At 44.8% G+C, this 14,589-nt stretch overlaps 1 protein-coding gene and 1 pseudogene across 1 annotated transcript; both read left to right on the top strand.

Moving 5' to 3' along the window:
• Positions 1 to 5,430, top strand: part of LOC131423150 (hepatoma-derived growth factor-related protein 3-like) — a 37,294-nt pseudogene extending 31,864 nt beyond the window's left edge.
• Positions 1,972 to 10,022, top strand: LOC124101371 (protein SPATA31F1). Its single transcript, XM_046457354.2, has 4 exons — positions 1,972 to 4,162; positions 4,794 to 4,839; positions 5,370 to 5,430; positions 6,016 to 10,022. The coding sequence occupies exons 1-4, from the start codon at positions 4,019 to 4,021 to the stop codon at positions 9,851 to 9,853; spliced, it is 4,089 nt and encodes a 1,362-aa protein (XP_046313310.1). The 5' UTR covers positions 1,972 to 4,018; the 3' UTR covers positions 9,854 to 10,022.
• The last annotated feature ends 4,567 nt before the right edge of the window (positions 10,023 to 14,589 follow it).

Here is a 14,589-nt window from a genome sequence, read left to right on the forward strand (position 1 = left end):
CTGGCCTATACTTGGTCTTTAGCAATTCATTAAAACTGTTACCTATTTTATCAATAAGTAGAAGACAGGAATGCAGAGTCTCCAAAGACAAAATAATGATAAGGAGATGCAAACATTAAGTACTTGATTTGATCAGCACATGTGCACATGTCTTGAAATAGTCAACTGGACCCCATAAATATGTAATTAAATTTCTTTTAATTTTTTAGTTATAGATGGACACAATATCTTTATTTTACCTATTTTTTGTCTGTTTGTTTGGAGTACCAGGGATTTAAATCCAGGGCCCTCAACCACTGAATCACATCCCCAGCCCCATTTTGTATTTTATTTAGAGACAGGGTTTCACTGAGTTGTTCAGCACCTCGCCATTGCTGAGGCTGGCTTTGAACTTGCAATCTTCCTGCCTCAGCCTCCTGAGCTGCTGGGATTACAGGCATGCACCACTGCGCCTGGCTTATTTGTTTATTTTTATTTGGTGCTGAAGATCAAACCCAGTACCTCACACATGTTAGGCAAGCACTCTACCACTGAGCCACAATTGCAGCCCCAATAAAAATTTTTAAAATACTTTAGCTGAATTCTTACCAGCTTGATGGTGGTAGGAAGAGAGTCATCCCCAAATAAGCAAATGCACCTGTACCATGTTTTCCTTGGAAGAATCTGTCTTGGATTAAGTTTAACTTAAGAAAAATTGTAAATTTGCAGTATGTCCTGTGTTTTTTTGTGTTGTTGTTAGAAGAGTGAAAACAATGCTATTTCCAGACTTCTTTTGTCCTAAGGGAAATCCAGAAGCTTCTGAGAAACTCTGTTTGGTAGATAAATTTCTGTCTCATTTTTTTAAAAAAATATCTTTATTTTATTTGTTTATTTATTTAAATATTTAATTTTTTATGTGGTGCTGAGGATCGAACCCAGGGCCTTGCACGTACTGGGCGAGTGCTCTACCGCTGAGCCCCAGCCCCAGCCCCTGTTCCATGTTTTTGAACACAATTTTTTTTTTTAGTATTTATTTTTTAGTTTTAGGTGGACACAATATCTTTATTTTACATTTATGTGGTGCTGAGAATTGAACCCAGTGCCTCACGCATGCTAGGCGAGCACACCACCACTTGAGCCACATCCCCAGCCCCTTGAACACAATTCTTAACCAATACATCTAACAACTTCACTCATGACTCAAAAATAAAGTTTAAATGGGCAGAGGTATAAACATTTAAAAATTAAACTATGAGTATATAAAGAATTAGAACTTTTTTTATAACTTCAGAGAAGGAAAAAAAATCTTTCTAAGTGTGACTTGAAACACAGAAAACTAACAAATTAAACTACATAAAATGCAAAATTTTCTGCATTACAAAAACTCATCATAAAGGTTGGGAATATGGCTCAGTTGGTAAAGTGCTTGTCTCACATGCACAAGGCCCTGGGTTCAATCCCCAGCACCACCAAAACAAAAACAAAACAAAGCAAAACAAAAAAAACAAAAATAAGAACTCATCATATACATCAAAAGACAAACTGAGGACAAAAAATGTAATACATAAAGAGCTAGTTTTCTTAATATTGAAAAGCATTTATAAATCAATGTGATTTTTTCCCAATAATAAATCTTTTGTCTAATACCTGTGGGCAAAGGATAGGAACAGATATTTCACAGAAAAGAAAATAAATACACTAAAAGGTGATGTGCCTACCTCAAAACAAATTTATAAATGTATAAAATACAATTTTTTACTTCTAAATTGACAAAGATAAAAAATTTTGGTAATATTTAGTGGACAAGTATGGTACAAGAGCCATCTCTATACAATTTTTGGTGAGAGTGAAAATTTGTACAACTGGTGGACAATAGGCAATATCAGCATTGAAAATACACACACCCTTTGATCTGTCAATTCAACCCTTAGGAATTTCTCCTACATCTGTACTCATTGCTGTGACAAGACTTCTTCTACACATGAGGTGCGTGTCAGCATTATTTTGTTGAACAAAAGATTTCAAGTAATGAAATATCCAAGAACACAAAATTGAAGATAAATTGTGTTTTGTTCCACCAAAGAACACTATGTAGGCAGTAAAGAAAGTTTAAAAAGAAAATGTGTTCATGTTGCTAAACAAAAAAACAAAAAAAGGGAAAAACAATGTCTATGGTATGTTTCCAGGTATGAAGAAAAATATATCAATTTACTCATGCTTCCTAGGCTAAATTAATTCTGGAATTTTTACTGTGTATGTGTATGCCTACTTTAAAAAAATTGATCTTAGTGACTGCATAAAATAAATGTCTAGGCCCTCCTTCAAAAGGCCTCATTCCTGCTCTTTCAGTCTTTCCCCACATTTGTTCTCCCATGTACACAGCTGCACCTCTTCTAGAGAGAGACTGCATTTATTACCTCCAAATGAACTCTATGGATCATTCCTTAGTTTCTACATTTGTTGGTAAGTTTCTCTCCCACCATAAACAGTCCTTTACTCCACAATTTGCACTTTTAAACCCAACTCCAATTACCCAATAGCTCTCTCTAAAGACCATGATCATTATTATGATTTTCCAGTGACCCAACAGCCTATTGCAATGGATCGTGATTATTGTTAGGATTTCTGTCTTCCAAAATATGATGTTTGTGACTAGAGCCCCACAAATGAGTTTAAATCTACTTATCCTAAAATAATTGTTGACTCTTGCTTTATGTGAATTAATCATATTTTTGAAAATGTATGTGTGAGTCTCTTGAGACCAGGCAGGGAGAACACAACTACACAACTCAAATGTCTTTGTACCCTTGACACTGCCCAACGTAGGGTTGAACATACTGAAAGCTCACCATGTGTGCTGGGTGAGCTGGATGCTGTGGGGAAAGACAAAAAAAACAAATTAGCTTCTCCAAAGATTTTGAGCCTAAGGATTTCCTGGCTTGGATTACTGTCATTAAGGCAAACCTCTCAATAAAATTCAGAAGTGCTGGGTTATTAGAGGCATATTACACTATCCACAGAGGCCAAGAAGGTAATACAAATGTCTAAATAAATAGGGCATAGGAGTGATAGGACCTGGGTCTGAATGGAAGACACTTGTCCTCCCTTAAAGATTCCAAAATCAGTTATGGACTCCAGGCAAACAATACATTCAACCATGATCAGCAAGCAGGTTGTGACACATAGATGGAAGTGACCATTAACCCATCCATCTCTGCAGGCTTTCATCTCCCTGAGCAGGCAGGATGCTATAACCTGGGCAAAAACAGCTCTAGAACACCCAGCCATGGACAGAGTTCCAGAAGCAAGCCACATTAATGTGTCTGCATGGAAGGCGATGTTTACAATCCCCCCACCCTACACACACAAACACACACACACACACACACACACACACACACCCAAGGGCCTCCCTTCCTTCCTCCCACAATGTCATTTAAAGATACAGCCAACCCTGCCTTTCATCAGCCATGGTCTCCTCTCCTTGCATTTCTGATTTCTTGTCACCCATTGCCAGAAATATCAAAGCTCTCCATTTGCAAGCCATAACCACTCGCTCACCTCCCTAAACTCCTGTGCACTTCTCAGTTATATTTCCAGGCAAGTGGGGAGTTGGTGAAGTTCCTCCATCCCAGCCACTCTTCCTCCACTCTTCCTTCCCTCCCCTGTGTCACAAAAGCACTCAGTTTTCTGAGGACAGGTGACCAAACATGTGTTGTGAAAGGAGTGAGCCGAGCCAGCAGCCTGGTGTGGGAAATGGAGAATGAAGAGAAAGTGGGAAATAGACATGTGCGTGTGGCACCTCTAGACGCAGGCTCTGCAACCTTCACAGAGGAGCAGACACCTTCTCCTACAGACTGAACCACCACATGAGCCTCCCTTGTGAAACAGGAGGGCTTTGTGATGCAGTCTGCAGCTTGTTCTGTCCTCTGTGAGGTGGACATGACAAGGGTGAAGAACTGGGAGTCATTTGGCACTAAGCCCCTGAACGCCTAGTTGTGGAGATGGTTGGTCTCCTTATGCTAATGAAGTTTAGGCCATGTTGAGCCTTATATCTGTTCTGTGGGACACTGGATATCCCTTATATACCTATGGTTCTCTTTTCATCCTTATCCTAATTATCTGGCAAATTAGGCAGAGTTACTATGGATTGAAGCGCAAACCTACAAGGAGCTGCTGCCGGGTAGGGAAACACTGTCACCACAATTGAGCTAGTTTAAGCCTCAGATAAGCTTTCAAGTTTTCAGTGTTTCTCCGTATTAAATCTCCCCCCACCCCATTTTTATACCATACTTTCAGTTACCTTTGTATATTGCTTTTGTTTGGAGAACCTATTTAATTCCTCACCAGCTCTCCCTCCAATGCAATGAAAAGCCTCAAGACCCTCCCTATTTGGCTTGAGCTGAGAAATAGGTGCTATAAAGTCTACCCCACTATATCTCAAGACTTCCGAATATGGGGGATTTTTCTGATTGATGAGTTTTGTAAAGCAGAAGTCCTTGGGTCATTAGAAATGCTCACCCTTTAATCTATTCCACTTTTCTTCTTGTGTCATCCCAAACTCTCTGTAGAACTTGTCATGAGGACAGGAGGATGAAGAATGCAGAATCTTGAAGTGAATCAGAAGGGTGAAGCAGAAAAGGGAAATGTTGGGGTGGAAAAAGGTGGAATATGGTAAAGGAAATGTAGGAGAGTGTATAAAATGCGATAGCTATGGAGAAAGAGAATGGGAAATATGAGTTTTTGTCTCATTTTGGACATGAAAAAGAAAATGGCATCCTAGTCTCACATTCTCATGTTTTTTTGTCTTCAAGCATCATCGAAAAGTCAGGCAAAGGAAAAAAGATGCAGCGTCAAGAGGTAAAGTCCCAAACTCTCATTTGACTCCCACTGTGGGCTAGCTTCCTATATAGTATCTGTCGCTCTACCCCTGGTACCAGGATCCAGGTGTTCTAATCTCTGAAGGCTCCAATTTCCCCCAAATTGATGACTTTCACAGAGGACTTCCATGGGTGGGAAATCTGAACATGGGAATGTTCCAAAATTCACTACCTTATGACCCTGAGAAAAATCATTGAAGAAGTAAGGCAGATGTCCTTAACTGTCATTTATTAGTTTTATGACCTTATAGGAACTGTTTCATCTCTCAGTCTTATCCATTAAATAGGCTGATGATCCCCTCTCACTCACGCTGTGATTGTGAATATCATATGACATTAGGTAAGGGATATCATGTTGTAAATGGTGATTCTGTACATAAACATATCTTGGAGCACTGACCTTGAGTTTTTAGTTTCCTCTTGCTTAGTCAAAGGTCTTAAAATTGAGCTTCCTATAGGAGGCCCCTGAAACAATCCTATACCATATAACACTGTGTCCTGGTTCCTCAGTTAGGAGACCTTCCCAAGAGGAAGCTGAGGAGCTTCAGGAGCTGCTCTCTTTCATGAAAAGGTGATCTCTTGCTCTTTACAGTCTTTCAACTCCCCATCTGCCCTATGAGTTCTTAGCTAGGCCTGGGGCAGGGATGAGGAGAGGGATAATGGCTGGTTAGGAGACATGCATGGTTGGGACTAGTTTATTGGTTGAGAAAGTTGCTATGGCAGTAAGGAGTCCAGGTATCTCAGGAGGGAAGAGGCAGTCACCTAATTCTTCTCTGTGCTAGGTTCACAGCATGTCTTACTCTCTTACATTTATACCCTTTCAAGGGCGACTCCTGGGTCTTGCTGGACTCTACTGACATTACCTCCTCTGGTCTGTCTTCAGGGAAGACAGTTCCTGGGATCCCTCATACAGGAGCCTATCATCTTATTTTCTCCTTAAAATTTCAAGAGAATAATATCCAAAGATGCTGGGTATAGCAGCAGGGTATAGCATCCCACAGTTCTCAGAATGACGAGTTCCCATAAGGACCTCATTTTCCACAGTATAGGCCCAGCTCTTGTAGGACTCAGGGATGGGGTAGCAATCCCCAGCCACACTCTTGAAAAGAGGCAGATGTCACTCCATCCTTAACGGTTGCCATGTTTTCCTTCCCAGCCAGGGATGGCTTCCTCAGAAGGAAAGTGTGCGGCAGCTTCTATGTGCAGATCCCTACTGCCAAACCTGCAATGGTGTGGCTCTGGAGATTGACCAATTGCTGGAGGGTGAGAATAACCAGATCCCCTCTACTTTACTGGGATCATCATGGGGCTCTTCTTGCCTAGAGACGTTGTCCATGTCAAGTATGTCTTCTGAGCAGAATCTGGAGCTCCATTCCCAGCACTCCAGAGATTCTTCAGTGGCATCTGTAACTCCAACACTAAGCCAACTAATAGAACACAAATGCTTAACCCAGACAGTTTCCCAGAAAAATGATGGAATCAGAATCCAAGAATACTGGGCCGATCACCTCAAGTTAGAGCAGGAGTTTCAACTGGCAGATAGGCCAGTGGGCCCAGAGACTATGGCTTCTTCAAGGCTTGAGGAATCTATAGTTACAGTGAATGAGCAGGAGATTATGCAGAACAACACTTACCTTGACCAGGAGGACCAAGTTCATCACCACTTGAAGCCCAAGGTTTCTTTAGTATCACCAAATTCAGGGATCACTAACCTGGCCCATCCTATGGTCTTAGAAATGGAGTCAGTTCTCCCCGTTCACCTGCCTTTACTCAATCCTAAAACTCTGAGGTTTCTTGAGGTACATGTAAAAAAATGGATGCATTTCCAGAGGTGGGGGCTCCCCAGGCGTGTCGAAGACTCCCTCAGGCAGCTTATGCCAGACCCAACATTGTTTTACCGATCTGAAAAAAACCCACAGGTTTCCTCCATGACTTCTCAGGTTATTATTGACAAAATTAAAACCATTTCCCACCAGACATGGGGTTCATTTGTGGCAGGACAGCCCATTCAGTCTATCTGGGTTTCGGAATGGTCTGATGTAAATCCAGAACAAAGACGCCACTGTCAGCAAATTCAAAACTATAACGTACTAACCCTACCCTCTCCTGCCCTTAACGTACTAAATGACTTCTATTCACTGCATGGGGAACAGGATAATGACTCACAGTGCAATTTGCAGCAAAAATACAACCAGCTCTTCTGTGGCCTCCCTACTATGCACAGTGAGTCCCTGATTGCTACTTTCTTGGACTCTAAAAGTCTCTCCAGGAACAAGAATGTGCCCAAGTCTCCCTTGAATGGTCCTCTTCTCTTCAGTGAGCTCCATTCCCTGCTGTCCAATACTCCACCTGAGTCAGCCCCAGCCTCACCCCTAGCCTCACTACCAGCCTCACCCCCAGCCTCACCCCCAACCTCCCCAAATTGGATGTCTCCCTCTGAGAATCAGGTCAGTGTCCCATTTCTGACTACAGCTGAGTGTGAAGCCTTGGAATGGCACTTGCTGCAGAGGCAACTCCAGCTTCAGTGGGGCCTGCCAACAGTCTTCCAGAGATCTCAGCATGCTCCAGGTCCCAAGCAGTATGAAACATGTGACAAAATCCAACCTCCTGAGACCATGAAGACCTCCTGGCCAGGAAAGTCCTTCTCAGTCCTCACCAGGGAACTGCTCTTCTTCCCAGAGCATGCCCGCAGGCTGCTGGAATTCCATCTCCAGAAGCAGTTGATCCACCATCGCTGGGGCCTGCCCCCAAAGATTCAGCAGTCCATCCAGTTGCTCCTTTCCTCCACTGACCAGCAGACCCTGACCTGGAGCAGTACAGCCCTACCCAGGGTGAGCATGCCCCCGCTTGCAACCCTAGACGACAGTGAAGCTGGTGTCCTATTCTCACCCATGGTAGCCCAAATGCCCACCCCCATGCCACACTTGTTTGCCCAAGCCAAGGAAATATTGCAGAGCCACATCGACTCCAAATGTGGACAGATCCACCAGGGCCAGGTCCCTGCCTGTGTATTCAGCTCCTGGGAATGCAGAATTCCTGGAGGCCTGGCAGTGGCTCCCTTCCCTTGCATTCCACAAAGCCAGCACCCGGAACTGCAGGCAGCAAGTGAACCTGACCCACAGCCCAAAGTTATGCCCTGGATGCCAGTGGCCCTTGATCAGCAGCAGCAGCAGGCCTTACCAAGTGCTGACACTGAACACCCTAAGCTGCCCCGAGTCCTGTCTGATACAGCCATTGAGAAACTGGAAACCATGCTGCGGCACAAGTATCTGGTCTTCCTGTCAGGCCTGCCTGCTCTGTACTGTGTGGCCCTCTCTAGGGCCATGGCTCCGGCAATCTGTAGTCAACCTGTAATCACAGAGATGGTGTCTGGGCCTGTGGAAATCCCAGAGGAGCCTCCGACTCCTCCACTGACTCAGATGATCTCATCTGAAGACCCCTGCAGGAGGCTTGAACCACGCTTTCAAGATGACAATGAGACTTGGGCAGACAACACAGAGGAGTTCCAGCCTGAAGTTCGGGTAGAAGAAATGACAGAGATGGTGACTCCAAGGAGCCAGACTCTTCCTACTATCCCTTCCTCATCCAAGACACACATCCTGGCCAAACTAAATTTTCACCTGAGAAAAAAGGTCATAGAGATACACCTGGGAATTTCCATAAGGATAAGGGAGAACAGGGAACCGACTGAAGGATTCACAGAGAACAAATCCACACAGGAGTCTCTTGGGAGTCTAAGCACCCCAGAAAGCACAGTAGTCCAGGAACTGTCCATCACACCAGAGTCTCCTCATGCCCCAGACTCAGAATGGATCCCCCTTAAAAAACAGCTGGCCACTGAGTTGAAGGCAGTACAGCACAACCTAAAGTCACTTAGTTCCAAACCAGTGCCCCATGGATCACCCGACTGGGCTTCCAAGATCTCACAACTCAGTGCGAACATGACCCAGGCCCAGATACTTTGCGTTCAGGTGGAGGCCAGTGTGAACAACCCCATCCTGGAGGAACCCTGGAGCCCTGAGCTCCAAAGTCCTGACAAGATCAAGGACTCAGCCCAAGTCCTGGCACTGGCAGAAAACAAAGAGGACCCAGGGAAACCCAAGGCAGCAGGGGACCTTGGAGAAGGGGATGCAGGGCTTGGGATCTCCTCAGTCAGTGAAGAAAGACACCCTGCTGAAGATCAGAGGCCAGAAAGGATGAACAGGACATCCCAAGGCTCCTGGCGATGGAACCAGAGCTTTCTTCTTGAGGATCCCTGTCCACCTAGCCACCAGCATCACCCTCAGCTGCAGTCCCCAGAGCCACCCCCAGTAGTTCCTGGGGGGAAAGAATCTGAGCCTGACAGGCAAGACAGTCCAAGCAAGCCACATGTCATCCCTGAGCCCACAAGGAACCCTAAGAATGCCCAGCCCGTGGTGCCTCGCATTTCCCAGGACAAGTCTTTCCTCCCCCAGAAAATTCAGGGTAAACCTCTGCAGGGCCAAACTCTGCACAGTCAGGTCTTGCAGGGGAAGGCAATGCCAGCCCATTCTCACAAGAAGCCCATCGTTCCAGAGACTGGCTTGAGAAATAAAATAAAATCCTTTCTGCACTGCATTACCCCTGAGAAGAAAGGCAAAGGGCACGTAGAGTCCATGTTCTCCAAAGCTGGGAAAGTGTCCAAAACCAGAAAAGAAAATGTTGAAAAGAGCCTCATTCCAGCCAAAAGCCCCATGGGGAGAACTAAGACAGAGAAGCCAAGTGGGCACCCCAAGGCCCGTTCAGCCTGCCCTGAGAAGCCAGTGGGCCTGACCTTCTTAGATACCAAGGCCCGTTCAGCCTCCCCTGAGAAGCCTGTAGGCCCAGCTGCCTTAAATGGTCCCCATTCCCCAGACAGTAAGCTCCGGCTACGCTCCCGACAGCATGGCTCTGCCTCAACCCTGGGCCATCCCCGCCACTGCCCTCGGCACTGTCCTCGAGTGGCTTGTGCCTCCCATCCAGGGAGCCTCCCCTAGCTCCCAGCCCTCAGCTCTGAAACATCGTCCTGCTCCAGAGAACTCCCAAAGCAATGAGGAAGTGTTTCGAGGCTCCCCAACCTGGGCATTCCTTGAAGAGCGCTATTTTCTTTTCCATTGATGAACAGGTGTAGCAGAGCACCACCTGAAATACACTCTATATCTCTAAGCGGAGTTGTCTGTCTCTTTGTCTCCATTATACTTTGTTAAAAGGTGGCATGAAGAGGGCTAGAAAGTCCTTCCTATGTAGGAAAGGAGTTTTCAGCCACATTTCAGAAGGGACACTATTGCACTGCTCCCTATCAGGGACTTGAGTAAGGCATATTGAAGGTAAACGTTGGGCTATTCCAATAATTTACCATCCACATTTACCTCACTATTTTAGATCAAGGATAGTGGAAAGAATAATTCTGAATTGTCCTAAATTTAATTACAAAGTCCAGAGGGTGGTATGAAGAAGATAGGAGATTAATCAGTTACTAGCTGCAGATGGAATCAACAAAAGGACCATTAGTGTTGACTTAAAATCCCATCGCCACCATGTTCTGTTTACATATAAACTTTCTGAACTTCATCCCCAACCTATCCAGACAATACTTCTTATACATTTTCCTCCTATCCCAAAACATTGCCTAATTCCCATTATTGTGCCCTTATTATCCATGGCAAATGTAGGTTAAGGTGCTTTCTTTTCCCACAGTTTATTAAAAATACATTTGGTTTGAGGCTGGGAATGTGGCTCAAGCGGTAGTGCGCTCGCCTGGCAAGTGCAGGGCGCTGGGTTCAATCCTCAGCACCACAAAAAAATAAAATAAAGATGTTGTGTCCACCGAAAACTAAAAAATAAATATTAAAAAATTCTCTCTCTCTCTCTCTCTCTCTCTCTCTCTCTCTCTCTCACTCTTTAAAAAAATATATATATATTTGGCTCCAGTTTAGTGGACATTTTCCAACCTAGTTCTGCTGCTGGAATTTGTGAAAACTTGTCCCAGGAACTCATTCTTTATTTTTCTGGCTAGTATCTGTAATGGCTTGATAAGCCCTTTTATTTCAGAGATCTCTTGGTCTCTCTAGTGTTTTGGTTTAACTGTGTCTAGTGCATAATGATACTTATATTAGTTTCATCCAAGATCTAGACAAAGCACTACATCATGTGATGAATTCTATGAATTATGAAGCCCTGACGCAGGAGGAAGTACTCAGTTGATGAGAAGGAACTGTCACAATAAAATGACCTTAAGAAGTATCTTGTATTCAAAAATTAAATATTTAAGTACTTATTACATGTCAGGTACTACTACAAACACAACATTGGAAAAGACACAGCCCTGCCATGTGGAGCTCCTGATCTCATATCATGTGATAGACACATGACCAAATTGTTTACTCAGTATATACACTTGGAAACCAAATATTCATCTCAAACTATACAAAAATGAATTCCTGAAATCTGCTCCACACCCACCCACTCACACACATCAAACCCCTCTGATCATATTTCCCACATCAGTTAATGGCAGTTCCATATTTCCAGTTGTTCAGATCATGTACAGTGGAATGTAACATCCATAACTTTTCCCCTTAACAGTCCACATCCAACCCATCAATAAATCCTTGTTGTCCCTACCTTCAAAAATGTATCCAGACTATGACTTACCACATCCTCTAGTGTATCAAAACTGAAGCAGCAGCATCCTGAGACCATACCCTAAACAGTCTATCCTCAACACAGAAACATGATGTCCCCAAAGAGAATCCTGTATTCATGAGAGAAAGAGATGTAACCATAATACGAGGTTAGATCACCAAGGTAGTGAATGTAAATGAAGGAGAGATCTAAGGACTGGGTCGTGGGATACTTTTATTTTAAGTTGGAAAACATAGGAAGAACCAGTAAGAAGAAACTGAAAAGCAATAGCCCTTGAGGTAGCAGAAAAACCAAGAGTGTGGTACACTGGAAGCCAAAAGATGACATCTTTCAAAGACAAAGTGATTGGCTGCACGGAAAGCCAAAGAAGACGGGGACCATCAGATCTAGCCACAAAGAGATTATGACTTTTGAAGAATAGCCTCATGTACGTGATGCAGATGAAGACATGGCTGGAGGGGACTCAAGACAGAATGGAATGAGAGCAACTGGTGACAGCAAACTTAATTCTTTCAAGAGGTTTGGTCAAAATAAGATGCATAAATATGAGGCAATAGCACCAAAAAGATATGCTCCAAAAGTTTGCACAAATTAATAATGAATGTTTATGGAAAAGATGCAATTAAAGGGGATAAATTAATGATGTAGGAGAACAAGGGAAGAGCTGCTGAAACCATGAATGAGTGGGAGAAATGAAGGAATGGGAGCAAGTCCCCAGGGTGAGGGGCCAGCTTTGGCTAAAGTACAGACACTTTGCTTATGTAAACACAAAGAACATAGTATTAATGAGAGAGCAGTTAGTGGATCAGAAGAATAAAGATTTCTTCCACAATTAATTAGAGCATAGACAAAGACCTAGAGGGGTGAATAAGAATCTAGGAAAGGACCACAAGGGTGAGAGCTATACAGAGAGTCAAAGCCAAAAAAATGGAGGTAGAGAGGGATTCTGGAAGTTACCACAGAAAATTTCAATTGGGGTTTAAGTTATTGGTCCCAGTATGAGAGCCCAAGCGGACACCAAAAAGTGGTTGAAGTTTCAGATTATGTGTGTGAAGCAGGTGCTCTTGCAACACTGGAGGAACAGGAAAGACCCCAGAGAAAACACCAAATGCATCAAACCTGCACAACAGCAAGGGGCTAATAAAAAATGAAAAGGGGCATGTGGCATCCTAGTGCTCAGCAAGGGACCAGAGAGGATTGGGTGTGAGAGGAGAAAGCTGGGAAGCAGGAAGACAATAAGCTGCCCTGAGTAGATAAGATAGACCTGTATTAGCCACTTAATGTCCCTCAGAAGGTGGCACCTCTGCATTCTCCTTCCACCTACCACAGAGATGTCAAGAGCTTGAGAAAGAAAAGAAAATGCTGGACTTTCTTATCATGTGGTTTGAGGGATAGGGGATGCCCCTCATTCCTAAGGAAATCCAGAATCATTCAGCATCCTGTCAAACCAGGAGGAAGTTGTGGCAGGACTTGCTTCCTTTAATAGACCACACAGATTAGCACAATGTGTCCACTGTGACAGGATGCAGCACCCCAGATGGGAAGAAGCATGAATGAGTCCCTCCTCTGAATGGTGACTCTGTGCCTAAAAGGATGGAGGCCCAGACCCTAACTGGCCCCCAGGGAAGGAGGCACAAGGCCCAGGCCTGCTGAGCCAATACTCTGCAGGTGTTTTCCTGAAGCATCCCCAGAGATCAAAGAAGGCCTTGGGACAGGCACATCCTCTCTGCCTGGTGGGAGTACAGAGGGACACAGAGATAGGACACTAAGGGAGGCCCAGAATGAATGGAATTCACTCAGAAGGGTCACAGTGGCATCAGGTGGGAAGCCGGGTTAGTGTGCACACATCCTGGCTTAGGGTGGAGAAGGCCCTTCCCAGGGCCCCCCACAGGCTCCTACCTGCCTTATGCCCATGTTGCTGAACAAAGCCCCATAACAAAGAGCTGAAGGAAGAATTGAGCTTCAACTGAGATCCCTGGATCCTGAGTTCTCAACAAAGCCAAGATCTGAGAGAACAGGAGCAGTCTGAGATCCACACAGTATGCTGATGGAGGATGAAGCCTGCTATCCCATAACCCTAGCACAACACCACCCTTTACCTCTCCCTCAACTCAAGAGAGGAGAAATCAGAAGACACATACATTCAAGAATTTGCTACTCCAGAACTAGGGGTAGATGCTAGGAATGCACTAGTGCTTGGGAACTTTGGGGTTCACCTCTACCACATTGTGATATGTTGAATGGCCTGACCTTCTAGAACCCTTTCCTTAGGCCCTCCAGAAGTCATTTCAGAACTGTCTAGAAGGAATCTCGGGCAAGGGGCCACCAACAGAGGGAGGACAGTGGCCTCTCCACAATATCATTTCTGTTCAAGGCTGGGTCAAAACCAACAGGGAGTGTTAAAAAGGCTGCTTGGCTTTTTTGCCAGTCACTGAAGCCCAGGCAGGAAGGGCAAGAACACAGGATGAGCACAAGAATAAACCCCCTGGAGATGCTGCTTCCTGCACCATGGGGAGTTGTTTGGACCTCTGCTTCTCTATCAGCCAACCAAAACTTAATACTTTGCCTGGACTCTGGAACCCATGGCTTAGGCCAGTCCTGTTATAGAAGGAAGGACAAGAATGGTTCCTGTGTTCACTGCAAGAAGAGGAGAGAAGGGGGGACAACCTTGAGTTCAATGAGGACATGAGAAATAAGCATAACACAGGCACGTAGGGTGCTGGGGACACAAAGTGCCAGATCCTCACCAGGTCTAACTGGGTTTGCAGAGGACTGTGCATTCCCAAACCCACAGACAGAGAGGCCAGGACCCTGAATACTTGGTTGGGATAAAAGCATGGGGAGAAGGACTGGCCAGAGAAAGATGCTGTTTCCAGAAGGATGGGTGGGTGCTGCCAACAGGCCCCCTTCCCTTCCACGTGCCCCTCCTTCACTGTAACTTCTCTGGATCCAGGACCAGGCAAGGAGCACATTAGGGGATTTCCAGAGTGTATCACTTCCAAGGTCAGGCCCCCTACAGAGGCCACAGGGGCAGGGCCCCGGGCAGGCAGCCTGACCATGGGAATCCAGACAGCGGGAAGGGAAGCCA

The sequence above is a fragment of the Marmota monax genome, unplaced genomic scaffold (assembly GCF_021218885.2).
Source record: "Marmota monax isolate L192 unplaced genomic scaffold, Marmota_monax_Labrador192_F-V1.1 WCK01_AAM20220418_F8-fsc00069, whole genome shotgun sequence".
Classification (NCBI taxonomy): domain Eukaryota; kingdom Metazoa; phylum Chordata; class Mammalia; order Rodentia; family Sciuridae; genus Marmota; species Marmota monax.